General features: G+C 40.9%; 1 protein-coding gene across 1 annotated transcript in view; it reads left to right on the top strand.

The window, feature by feature from the left end:
• The window catches only part of myo10 (myosin X), a 158,221-nt gene that overhangs the window by 92,715 nt on the left and 51,446 nt on the right, over positions 1-14,060 (top strand). The window contains exons 5-18 of the mRNA XM_080777446.1: positions 2,293-2,427; positions 4,372-4,496; positions 4,729-4,742; positions 4,901-4,985; positions 5,508-5,611; positions 6,715-6,844; positions 7,132-7,250; positions 8,350-8,496; positions 9,002-9,102; positions 9,648-9,714; positions 10,172-10,264; positions 11,440-11,508; positions 12,224-12,306; positions 13,509-13,617. Of these exons, the coding sequence (XP_080633572.1) occupies positions 2,293-2,427; positions 4,372-4,496; positions 4,729-4,742; positions 4,901-4,985; positions 5,508-5,611; positions 6,715-6,844; positions 7,132-7,250; positions 8,350-8,496; positions 9,002-9,102; positions 9,648-9,714; positions 10,172-10,264; positions 11,440-11,508; positions 12,224-12,306; positions 13,509-13,617 (1,381 nt within the window). The remainder of the gene's footprint in view (positions 1-2,292; positions 2,428-4,371; positions 4,497-4,728; positions 4,743-4,900; positions 4,986-5,507; positions 5,612-6,714; positions 6,845-7,131; positions 7,251-8,349; positions 8,497-9,001; positions 9,103-9,647; positions 9,715-10,171; positions 10,265-11,439; positions 11,509-12,223; positions 12,307-13,508; positions 13,618-14,060) is intronic.

Here is a 14,060-nt window from a genome sequence, read left to right as displayed (position 1 = left end):
ACACTCTCACAGTTTAACTTTAGAGATTCTAGCAGCTCATTCCAGACTGTCACATTAATCCTCGTTTACTCAATAGATTAATTACCCAATTATCCAATTTGGTGTACAGTTGAAAGGCGACGCATGTGCGACCAACAAAACAGTGCTTTGTTGCAAAGTCACACTGTCAGCTGACTGACTGACTGCAGGAACACAGCAGCGATATAAAACTGTACCGAGGTGGAAGAAGTACTCGTTTTCCTCAAGTAAAAAGTATCAATACCACAATGTAGACATACTCAGTTACTCGTAAAAGGCCTGTGTAGAGCTAGTCGAACATTTACTTGATTAAAAGTGCAAAAGTATTGCCTGCTTCTTAACTGTGCCATTTTCAGAAGCTTTGTTGTTTCTCACCCTCAGGACGTCTTACTAGTACAATATTAATTTAAGTACAACGTACATACAATTAGGGTGGTTGTATTTTATCTCCCTGCTCTTCTATTGAGACATTTAAATCGTGTCAAAATCTAATAGTGGTCCAAATTCAATGTATCCCCTGAGCAAGCAGGCAGGCTCTATTAGTTATAAAATATGTCAAACACTTGGGCTCAAACCCAGGTTATCAGAGGAAAGTTACAGCTTTAAGTAAAAGTAGTAGAAGTACACTTTTACTTGATTAAAAGTGCAAAGGCATTAAAATATACTTGTATACTTCCAAGTACCAAATTGAAAGTACTTTTCTCAAAACAAATTGTCATCAGGGGCTATGTTAAAATAGGCAATGTATAAAATACATTAAATTGGTTTATCTGTTCTATAATGTTATGTTCTATAATAATCTAAATGTACAAAGAACTAGTAACTTTTTCAAATGATTGCAGTGGAATCAAAAGTATAATGTAAGTGTCAAGTTTTGTGAAAGGAGCCCTCTGGTGGTCAAAGTGTAGAATGCCTTCTCTGTGGAGCATGTGTTTTCAACAGGGGGTCCCATAGTAATTTAATAATAATAAAAATAATGTTTCATTGGCCACCCACTGTCGAGGTGCGTGTGAATAGGTATGCTCTCAAGTTAATAAGTAAACATTTTAATCCAGCATATTAATAGAAAAGATAATGTGTAAACAATAGGGCTGTCAAATAAGTCTCTGAAGCTATGAAAAGTTTAATCTGCAATCTGGTCTTTTGTACAATACTTAGTGGGGGTCCCTGCTCCATCTCTCTCAGCTAGTGGGTCTTTAAAAAGAAAAAACATTGACTGGAGACCACCTGGCCCATACAGTGTTATTACATTGTGAAGAGAGCCCTCCGGTGGTCAACATGTAGAATGTCTTCTCTGCTGGCCCATGTTAATGTAGGTCAGCTAAGGCATGAAAAGCCTGTTTGTCAATCAGTCAGTCATGAGTTTAGTCATCACAAATTCATTCACTTTGGAGCCGTTTGTGCTTGTTCATAACAGGCACCGAGGCTAACACACCACACAGGCTGCAATTAACTTTGCAGTTTTTAAGTACTGTTAATACTTTACTTGGCGTATGCACATTTTCCACGACTCTCAGAGGCAAATTGTTGCACTTTTACTGTCTAAAAACTTTTGATCATTACAAAACATGTTCATTTTAAATGACTATTCAAACATAGACAATTTATAAGCTCATAGAGAAAAAGACAATTTATAAGCTCACAGCGTTGGTTTCATTTGGTTTCATTTTACACTCAAGAGTTAAAGATCTATTACGGTCCACCTGGTTACCAGCTCTCCATCACTTGGGGACCCCCTGGAACCCCCTCAAGGACAACTGGTGGCCCCTGAACCACTGGTTGAAAACCACTGCTATAGTGTGTATGCTCAAAATAGGAACACAAAGGTTGACAAAATTAACAAATGACAATGAATGGATAAATTACGTCATATGTGTCTGAGCAAATCGGCATGTTACGTCATGATGATGTACGATGATAAGAGCGCCTCTCACTTCACACGGGTGTGATTTTTGAGTGGTGCTAGCCACTCCTAGAGACAACAATGTGTGTCCATATGTATGTCCCTGTGTCGTCCGTCCGAGTATGAAAAAATCGTTTGTTGACCACCAAGTGTCACTGTTGCACAACACCACTCAGTTCAGACGGGTGCAGGGAAATAAGGTGACAACATTTTGATGTCAATACATCTTCAAGAAGATGTAGTGACATCAAAACGATGTAGAGGATGTTGCTTGTTGTGATGATTCGTTTCCTGTTGCGATGGGTTTCTCGCCGTGACGTGTTTCCTGTTTGTCAGTGGCGATGTCGTGATGTCATTTCCTGTTTCCTCAGTGGCGAGAGCGGCGCAGGGAAGACGGAGAGCACCAAGCTGATCCTGAAGTTCCTGTCGGCCATGAGTCAGCACAGCCTGGAGACATCGTCCCGAGACAGGACGTCCCATGTAGAGGAGGCTCTGCTGGAGAGCAGGTACATGCATGCACACACACACACACACACACACACACACACACACACGCATGCACGAGTGGTTCCCTAGTATCGCGTTACCAGACAACTATTCCACAATCTCCGAATGCTATATAGAGTCTGGGACTATAGCCCCCATGATCTTTTTGATTGATTGATTGAAATATGTATTAACAGTTTGCAGAATTACAGTACATTTCAAGCACTGAGTGGACGACCCAATTAAGCATTACACTTGTTTACAACAGGGTCCACCATGTTCAATTCATCAAAACATTTAGAGACGTACAAAAAATAGACACTTCTATATAGTTAAAGAACAGAACAGGAATTCATCATAAAGGAAGCAAAAAGGGAAAAGAAACATACAGTGAGGGGGGAAAAGGGGTGGGGGGAGATTCAGATTTTACGGCTGAGTAACGGAAGCTGCCATTTCCGTTCACGAAGATATATATATTTTTTCCTTTTCTGCCATACAACAAGCTATAATATAGCTATATATTATATGCTTAAATGTGTTCTATTTATATTAGGATAAATGTTCGCGACTGTAAAGACTAAACGTAAGTGGCTCCACTTCCGCTTTATCGCATACTCATGAGACCTCTTCCGTCAATCCAATCCAATCCACTTTGTTTATAAAGCACATTTTTATACAACAAGGTTGTATAAAACAAGGTTGTATAAAAAGTCTGGGCCGTTGGCTGTATGATGGAGCATTTGGAAATCGTGGAGACATGCCCTTTGACACAATCTAAATGTATCAATAAAAGAGTCCGTCCGCTTTGCACGGTGACATCAGTGACATCAGTACTCTGGCATTGCCAGAGTGTTGCCTCTCGCAGTTTTCAAATGCTTCCGTCCTACAGTCTGGAGCAACGGAAGCTCTATCATGAGTAAGTGATAAAGCGGAAGTGGAGCCTCCTCCCTACTTCCGTTTCGTCTTTCCAGTCGCGCAAGTTTATCCTAATTTCAATAGAAATTACCTAAGAATATATAGCTTATTGCTTATAGCAGAAAATATATTTTTAAAGATATTTTAGAATAGATTTTCGGTAAAAAAAAAACATGCAGTAATCCTGGTCTCTAAACTGCCTCCCCCTGGCCAGCCGGGGGTCTGATGGAGGGGAAAGGAACTGGTTGGAATAACGTGTTCCTTCCACGCGCTACGTCCAACCAGGGAAGCTCCCCCCTGTCAGGTGTAAAGGAGGCATGAAGGAAGCACGAGTTCATGTCCGTTGCTCTCCCGATGTCCCCCATATATGGAGACTAGGTTGGCAGAGGGTGTGTAGAGCCCAGGATCACATTAGATAATTGACACAGGGGTGAAAAATGAGTTACACAATCTGTAAAACAGTGATTCCCGCATTTTAACTCAAGACCCAAAAGAGAAAGTTTTCCACTAGTTTTAACTTTCATTCATGCATGGAATTTATTTATGAAATTCTATTTAAAAATGTTTTGAAACAAAAAACAACAAAAAAATAATATAACATGAAAACAAAATTGTAGTAAACGAAGAAGGGATATTTAGTTGCGACCCATAAAAAAAAACGGGTCCCGACCAGTTGTTTGGGAAATGCCGATGTAATGTAGGCTACTGTACAAATGGACGACCATGCATACATACCTTTGTTCTCATGTTTTGTGTTACAATAGACAACGCACAGATCAAAGTGTGTGCTGCTGGTAATGTTTTCCAAGCACAGAAACAAGTGCTTGGAAAACCTTACCAGCACTCACTTCACTTTGATCCATTTAGGATTTAAGGTTTAACCCCAGCAGCAGATCATACTACGGACAGGCTTTCCTCAGCGTAAATGAAACATGCAGAAGTAGGTTTTATTAGTGGCAGCGCCACTAATAAGCCCCAGAGCCGGAGGAAGCGTCTACCTTTTTTATATCTGTGCCCTTTGTAAATTGTGATGTGATCTCTCTACACAGCCCCATCATGGAGGCGTTCGGGAACGCTAAGACGGTGTACAACAACAACTCCAGTCGCTTCGGGAAGTTTGTCCAGCTCCACTTCTGCCAGAAAGGAAACATCCAGGGAGGAAAGATCATAGACTGTATCCTTTAATGAATCGTCTTCAACTTCCTGTCCGGACAGGAAGCGAGACGTTGCTTGAAGAGCTGCCAGCGCCGCGCAGAGAGGAGCGGACAGTCAATTAGGAGCCTTTAAGAGTGTGTGTGTGTGTGTGTGTGTGTGTGTGTGTGTGTGTGTGTGTGTATTTGATGACACAGGGTGAGACAGGTAGAATGAGTTGTATCCCTTAACTAAGATCTTCTCTCTGAACAAAGACCTCTTAGAGAAGGTGAGACATCTGTTTTTGCACTGTGTGTGTGTGTGTGTGTGTGTGTGTGTGTGTGTGTGTGTGTGTGTGTGTGTGTGTGTGTGTGCGTGTGAGAAAGTGCATGTGCGTGCGTTCATGTATCCGTATGTGTGCTGACCTTTCTTTCTCTCTGCCATCAGAACCGCGTGGTAAGACAGAACCCAGGAGAACGGAACTATCACATCTTCTATGCCCTGCTGGCTGGTACCAACACTGAACAGAGAGGTGAGAGACACCTGGCAGTCTTCTCTCCTACCCCGTCTCCCATCTCAGCTTTCCTACTGTCTGTCTCTCCTGCACTGTCTCCCTCTCAGCTGTCTTACTGTCTGTCTCTCCTACACTGTCTCCCTCTCAACTGTCTGTCTGTCTCTCCCACTCTGTCTCCCTCTCAGCTGTCCTACTGTCTATCTCTCCCACTCTGTCTCCCTCTCAGTTGTCCTGCTGTCTGTCTCTCTCACGCTGTCTCCCTCTCAGCTTTCTTTCAGTCTGTCTCTCTTACACTTGGAGCAGAATTTCATGTCATGCAAGGTGCTATACAAATAAAGTGTATTATAATTGCACTCGTTCCCTCACAGCACATAAGCTCCATCATTATTTGACTCAATGTTTTTCATGTCGATTCATCGATATATAAGAAAGATAGAAAACAAAATAAAAACAAATATTAGTGTTTGAGACCCCGTTAGTGACGTCATGAGGTAACTAGTAACGTGGAATTAACAAGTGTTTGTTTATCGGTGCTTTCAGAGGCCTTCGGTCTGTCCAAACCAGAGAACTATTACTACCTACGACAGTCAGGCTGCGTGTCCGACAACACTATCAACGACTCGGACACTTTTCACGACGTCCTGGTACGTATGAACAACAACCACGCTACTGGTCACAACACCTTGTTACTGGTCATGATAGACGACACTAAGGTTTGCAATGTACACCACTGGTGCTCAAAGTGGGGTCAAAAAATAGGGGGAAAAAAAGAAAATAATTAGGGAAAAAAAAGGGAAAAAAAGGAAAAATAATAAGAAAAAAATGAGAAATAAGAAGAAATGAGAAATGAGAAATAAGAAGAAATGAGAAATAAGAAGAAAATAATTTTCTCCAAAAATAAATAAATAATGAGGAAAAAAATGAGAAATAAGAAGAAAAAAAAAGAAATGAGAAATGAGAAATAATAAGAAATGAGAAATGAGAAATAAGAAGAAATGAGAAATAAGAAGAAATAAGAAGAAAAAAAAATAAGAAAAGAAATAGGAAAAATAATAAGAAAAATAACAAGAAATAATAAGAAATGAGAAATGAGAAATAATAAGAAATGAGAAATGAGAAATAATAAGAAATGAGAAATAATAACAAATAAGAAAAAAAATCAAAATGGCGGAAAATCTATCATCGCGGAAATTAGAGCTCAAAAAAGTTGAACTGTGAAAAATGGGACCTTTCTTCCATCGACTCTCATTATAAAGAATGTAAAAAAAAGTTAAAAAGTATAAAACTTTGTAAAAATTCAAATACAAGCACATCACTGCAAAGAGCTGAACAGTTTGAAGTTTGAACTAAATTTCTAGTATAAAGTATGTGGAAGTAGTTAGGTGCCAAAAAAAGGGTGGAATAAAGAATAAATAAATATAAACTGGCAGTAACAATAGTGTGCTCGCTGTGGCGAGCCCACAATAAAAGGGCACAAAAGCAATAGTATGGTTGCCCATAGGCAACCACACTAATAATATCTCAAACTTATATAGCGCTTTTCTGAGTAAGGCGCTTTACATGGGGGGGGCAACTTTATTAGGAAAAATAAATAAACACTAAAGGCTAAAAACATTAAAAGAGTTAGCTGGGGAAAGCAATGTTGAAGAGGTGTGTTTTGAAGGTTTTGAGGGTTCAGAGGGTGGGGGCATCTCTGAGTGTTCAGGATGGAACTAAAAGTTTGGATTCTGTGTCGTGGCTTTCCCAGAATGCAATGCGGACCATGCAGTTCTCGGAGGAGAACATTCGGGACATCCTGCGCCTCCTGGCGGCCATTCTCCACGTGGGAAACATGGAGTTTATTACGGCGGGAGGAGCACAGATCTCCTCCAAGTCAGGTCTGTCTGTCTGTACTCAAATTCAAAAGTAGCAGATTTACAAGCTCAAAACGTGTCACGTTGCTCTGCATTTCCAGCTTGTGAATCTGCTACTTTTGGATGCTTTTGTGGGATACTGTAGTGTGATCAAGTAGGGGGTTAATACAATTTACGAACAAATGAAAGAAAACCGCCTGACAGATGCTGTCCCTCTCCAAGTACATGACCTTCAGGCAGTTCCACTTATCGGCCAGTAGGTGTCCTACCAGACAACAGGATTCATTATAATGTGTGTGTTGCGTCCACAGCGCTCAGCAGAACCTCAGAGCTGTTGGGTCTGAACCCAGATCAGCTGTCGGAGGTCCTGACGAACCGCTCCATGATCCTGAGAGGAGAGGAGATCTGCACCCCGCTCACTGTGGAGCAGGTGGGTACCATGTCCCCTAACAGCTAACACCGCAGGGAATCAAACCCACAACCCCCTACCATACCCTAACCCAGTCGTTCTCAAACTTCTTCAAGCCAAGGACCCCCAAATGTATATGTTTAGTGCAAGGGACCCCTAGATGAGAAGAAACTTTAAAAGAAATAGCAGATGTATAAGTTAGCTGCATGGCACAAAGTGATGCGCTGTGAGCTTGTCTATATGCTATTTCAGTCAGGAAAAATGAGCAATATATTTATTACGGTTTTGCAATGAATTTGATCTGCTTTTTAGGTACTCTGATCAAGCACATCAGTCCAACCATAGGGACTCCAAATCCCCCGTAACTAAAAGCAGATCCAAAACGACGGTGGTAGCTGGGGTGGAGGAGGGTGAGACAGGTGGTAGCTGGGGTGAAGGAGGGTGAGACAGGTGGTAGCTGGGGTGAAGGAGGGTGAGACAGGTGGTAGCTGGGGTGAAGGAGGGTGAACAGCAAACGTTTGAGCAGACAGCAGTGCAGCAGTATGAGTGTGCAGCAGCAAGTATACGCAAGTAGATTGAGCAAAGAAAACTTTAAATAGCCTATATGAAACAGGAATGAGTGTGTGATTGGATGAAGTGAATCATGTGAATGAGAACGTGATGCTGAGGTGGCCCAATGAACGGCCGGCAGCAACTGCACTGAGTTTCCTGACTGATTTCTTTAAATAGGCATAACACATTTTGCTGGTTAGTATAACATGGTCCATAACACGGGGAATCAAACCCACGACCCTAACCAAGTGGTTCTCAAAGTGGGAACTTTGAGGGGGTTCCAGGGGGTCCCCAGCAGAAGCATATACTGTAGCAAATCCCAACCCTGTTTATTATTAAATATTTGTTGAGGGGCGCTAGTCCCTCCTATGCCCAGCTTTGTGTCTGTGTGTACCTCATAGCAATGATTTGATTGGCTTAAAAATGAGGATAAAAGGTGAGGACAGAAATGTAAGGACCCCAAAAGTGATTGGCCAGAATGTGAAGATGTATGATGATAAGAGAGCCCCTCACTGATATAATGAAGTTGTAGTTCTAATAATACGTGTTCGTGTGCGTGTGTGTCCAGGCGGTGGACTCCCGGGACTCCATGGCCATGTCGCTGTACTCCCAGTGCTTCACGTGGATCATCCGTAAACTCAACAACAGAATCCGAGGCAAAGAGGACTTCAAGTCCATCGGAATCCTCGACATCTTTGGATTTGAGAACTTTGACGTGAGCTTCATTATATAATACTTCAGATTGTTTTGTTGTGTTTTGAATGTTCTTTGGTTGTCTTGATTTGGAGTTTGTGTTTTGTTGTTGTGTGTTTTAGTTTTTTGTATTTGTCACTCTGTTTTTATTTCTCAATTTACTTACTATATTTGTAAAAAACAAAAAATTTATAAACAGAACATTAAAAAAAAAAAAAAAAGATTTTAACAACATGATGGCGTGCGAACATTCAGCGAAAATAGCAGACCCGTGTTGGGACCTTTTAGATCTGCTATTCTCACTATATATTTTTTTTACTTTTCTTTCCCCCCCCCCTTTTCTGTGCTGTGTTTGTTGATTCATAATTGTATCTATCTTGTTTTTTTTTTTCCGTATTTGTATTTATTTTCATACTATTCAGATGTCCCTTCATAATTTGTTTATGTCATGCTCTTAATTTTGCTGTGTTTCACGTAAGACAATTTGCCTTGTCGTTGAAATGCACACGTGCCCTTTTGCCCTACAGGTGAACCGTTTTGAGCAGTTCAACATCAACTACGCCAACGAGAAGCTGCAGGAATACTTCAACAAACACATCTTCTCCCTGGAACAGTTGGAATATAACAAGTAGGTGGAGCCTATCCACCTTGGAGATCTTTCATTCATGGTCTTCTCCATACTCTACAGGGTGGACGCTGGGGTGGTGCAGGGGTAACCTAGTGTAACCAGGCTTTCCACCGCGGAGGAAAGTCTGGTATTCGTTCTAAACTGGCTTGTGTGATCCGGTTTAGAAAAAAGGAAAAAAAGAAATCGTGTTCCGGTGATTGGTTTCCGGTTGGCGTCGCACTGTTTTTGTTCCCCACATAATGTGAATCAATTATTTTATTCTCACTAGTCACACTACGGTATCTGTACTATACCATAGCAGTGACAACACAGAAATGTGTGGTGAGGAAATGATTGGCATAGCAACAAAAATTGGCATAACATAAAATAACAAAGTACAGGAATTTACCTGAACAACTGAGTCAACATTGTGGTGCCTTTCATTTTTGGTCAAAGTATCATTGCATTTTAGCTGCAAATGATCCCTGGAGAAAATATAGATCCCACCAATCAGAGGGCTTGTCAATAACTACGTATTGGTGCTTTTCATTGGCTGTCTCATCCAGAGAGGGTCTGGTGTGGGTGGACATCGACTGGATGGACAATGGAGAATGTCTGGACATGATTGAGAAGGTAGGACGTCCCTCAGATACACGTCTATTAATCAATGTATTAATAGACGCATTCATATTTAATTAATATATGCATTAACCCATAAAGGCTGGGAAAACATCCCTGTCATTTTAGATTTTAACGACTTTAAGCATTATTTTATACTTTCAAATCATTGAATGTATGTATTTTTAATTCAAATCTTTGCTTCTGGGGGTCCCTGGAACAAAATCTTTGGGGGTCTGCGGCCAAATACAAATTACATGAAAACCTTTGAGAACCACTGAGATAGAAACATACATTTTCCAGGAAACTGTTTAGATGATTTAGATGACTGATTTAGAACACATTCTTCGAATCGGCCTCAGATCTTAATGGGTTAATAGACATGATGGAGAAGGTATGTACGACGATCATGATGATGATGATGATGATGATGATGATGATGATGATGATGATGACGACTGTGTTTCCATAGAAACTGGGCCTCCTGGCATTGATGAACGAGGAGAGCCACTTCCCAAAAGCCACCGATGAGACGCTGCTGGAGAAACTGCACAGTCAGCACTCTGTACGTTCAATTCATGTTTAAAGAAAACGCCACAGTCATGATTTAAACTGCACAGTCAGACAGCACTCTCTATGTTAAATTCAATTCATACCAAAGTACAACCACAACAGGACATGCACTTATACATGGGTCACATGTACTGTACATTGGGTACCTGGGGCCGTTCCGCTGATCTTATCCGAGGAACAGGCCGTCATTTCCACATTAATCTGCTGGCCAGAGTGCCTCTGTTTTTATGGAGCTTTTCCCAGAGAGGGGAAGGACCTTTTCAATGTGGGATGTGAAATTGATCCAATCAGCTCCAGTTCAAATCATTTCAGTCTGCTCATTTCTTTGTAGCATGCATCACTTATTCCCGTATCCGTATGACTTCTCTCTCCTGGAGATCTGAACATGTATTTTATGTTTACTAAAGGTCTGGAGAGACAGGGAGACTATATTGTGATTACTATCACAATAGAGCTATTTAACACATAATGTTACATTACAGTACGGAGTACAGACTGCAGTAAATTAGGTAATGTCATACAATTCCGAAGCAGAATCATTATTTTTACAACATCTATACTGGCAGTCATGCAGCATATCAATGCATTTTAATGACGCATATTAATATATGTGAACCCTAACCAATACGAGGTCTGAATCCTCTGGTCCAATGAAATCACAACTTCAAAACCCTATAGAAACCCAGATCCACACACGTCATACATATATATCGTCATATTGCCTGTCTATAAAAATACATTATTTCACAAGTTTTGACCATCTGTTTTATATTTTTATATTTATGAGAGAGAAAAAACATCTTGCTTTACTCTAGTTTCTGTTTCTTTTTTATTTATTTTTTTAGCATTTTGGCTAACAGTGCTGCATAATGACAGGACTTTTACTTTTCCTTTCTACAAAGTACAGTATAAAGTAAAGTAACTTTTTCCACCACTACACCCCATCATAATTCCTCCCGCTACACTTCATGGTTGCTTTTACAGCCACATTAAATGCAATAATGTCAGGGATCATTATATGTGTAGTACTTTTATTATAGATTATATTTGTAGAATTACAGTGAATATTATTCAGATTGTATGACTGCAGGCATTCAGCACTAATAAAAGAGGTACACGTCATAACTGTCTGTCTGTCTCGCTCTGTCTCTCTCTCTCTCTCCCCAGAAAAATCCATTCTATGTGAAGCCACGTGTCGCAGTTCATTTCTTCGGAGTCAGACATTATGCAGGAGAGGTAGGAAGTGTGTGAGTGAGTCAGTGAGTGAGTTAGTGATACACTAGCAGGGAACACAATTAAGGAACTGAGGGTTTAAGTAGACACAGGTGAACAGAACTAACAACAACACTGGGATAGGCTGGACACAGGTGGAGAAAACTAGTAATCACAGGGAGGTGAGAGTGAGACAACACAGGAAACAGTAACTAGGGGAAACAGGAAACACTAGGACATGACTACATAATAAAAGTATACAACAGACAGATATACTGACATAATTGGTCCCTCACTACAGTACTTCGGGGGGAGTGAAAACCAATCACAACTGAGCGGTGCCAAACTAAATCTGCCGAGGGCAAAAAAAAAATATATAGCCTATATATTGCACTGGTAGATTCATCTGTGCATGCGTGCGTGTGTGATTTGGGGACCCCCCTGAGGGTTGAGGGTCGGGATTTCATAATGGGTTGTCACAATGACTTTTTTTGCTTCCTTTATGATGAATTCCTGTTCTGTGTCTATTTGTACGTCTCTAAATGTTTTTATGAATTGAACATGGTGGACCCTCTTGTAAACAAGTGTAATGCTTAATTGAGTCGTCCACTCACAGTTAACAGTCTTTGTATTGAGTTTGTGCTTGAAATGTACTGAACTTCTGCATACTGTTTAAATATAAAATAAATAAATATTTCAATCAATCAATCAAAACTCTGTGTCTCCCCCCGGTGGACAGGTGGTGTATGACGTCAGAGGCATCCTGGAGAAGAACCGAGACACGTTCAGAGACGACATTCTCAACATGCTGAGAGAGAGCAGGTAACCATGGAAACATATAAACACACAACATGCTGAGAGACAGCAGGTAACCATGGAAACAAACATACAACATTCTTCAATCAGGTTCGTTCGCTGCATTTCTCTGATCCGCACCAAACTTGGCACAAACGCAGTCCAGGGGTCTGCCATGACAATACTCACAGCAAGGGGCCACGTTTGGGGCCGCCCCCATATACCAAACGTAGCACAAACGCTGTTTACAATTTAGCCAGAGCGACTTAAAGTAAGAAAGATATAAACTCAAGGTAATTCATCAAATGCATATGAATAGTAATCTAGGATCGTAGGTTAACTAAACTATTATCAGTAGATTGACGCTATACAAATGTTCAGGTGAACATTGGTCTGATCAGCACAATCTAGTATTAAAAAATGCCAGTTCATATGAAAAGGATAAAAACCAACTTCTTGTGGTAACAAAGATACCAAATGAAAATCTGCCGCTGCAATAAAATAAATTGCCCTCGGCGGATTAGTGATATACAGTAGTCTGGATTAGTGATATACAGTAGTCTAGATTAGTGATATACAGTAGTCTGGATTAGTGATATACAGTAGTCTGGATTAGTGATGTACAGTAGTCTGGATTAGTGATATACAGTAGTCTGGATTAGTGATGTACAGTAGTCTGGATTAGTGATATACAGTAGTCTGGATTAGTGATATACAGTAGTCTGGATTAGTGATATACAGTAGTCTGGATTAGTGATGTACAGTAGTCTGGATTAGTGATATACAGTAGTCTGGATTAGTGATATACAGTAGTCTGGATTAGTGATATACAGTAGTCTGGATTAGTGATATACAGTAGTCTGGATTAGTGATATACAGCAGTCTGGATTAGTGATATACAGTAGTCTGGATTAGTGATATACAGTAGTCTGGATTAGTGATATACAGTAGTCTGGATTAGTGATATACAGTAGTCTGGATTAGTGATATACAGCAGTCTGGATTAGTGATATACAGTAGTCTGGCCACGCGAGGCTAAAAACAAATGCCTTTACACGTGAATCCACGTTATTTGTTACCAGGATGGATGTACATTTTTTGGGTGCTCCTCATTCTATAAATATATTTGCTTTCCTCTCCCTTGATTTTAGACTTTGACTGTGTATTGCGTATTCCAACTCTCTCTCTCTCTCTCTCTCTCTCTCTCTCTCTCTCTCTCTCTCTCTCAGGCTGGACTTTGTGTACGACCTGTTTGAACACGTGTCCAGTCGTAACAAACATGACACTCTTAAGTCCAGCTGCAAACACAGACGACCCACCGTCAGCTCCCAGTTCAAGGTGAGACACACACACACACACACACACACACACACACACACACACACACACAGACACTCATGAATGGGCACACTGTGATTGGCCAGTAGCCACTTTGAGGGGCCGTTGGGGTAAACGCTCACCCCAAAACATGGTCTACTAGTCTGTGCCTATCTGGTCGCAACTCGAACGCCGCTGAGTCGGCTCCGTCGCGGCCAAAAGCTATACTTTATCAGCCCAAAAACGAGTCTGCATTTGTTGTATAAAGCAGTGGTTTTCAACAGATTTTGACCCAGGGACCACCATCCTGGCTAAGAGCAACCTGGGGACCACCACTATTCATCATAGACCCACCCCACACAAAGTGTTTGGGAGGTTCATGCAACATTCCATTGTTATTTTGATCAACGTTTGCCTGTTATCTCTCCTACCACTGAGTATAACAGGCCAACATTGATCAAAAT

The sequence above is a fragment of the Protomyctophum bolini genome (assembly GCF_963924005.1).
Source record: "Protomyctophum bolini genome assembly, chromosome: 12".
NCBI classification, from domain to species: Eukaryota; Metazoa; Chordata; class Actinopteri; order Myctophiformes; family Myctophidae; genus Protomyctophum; species Protomyctophum bolini.
This window is presented reverse-complemented; position numbering and strand designations above follow the sequence as displayed.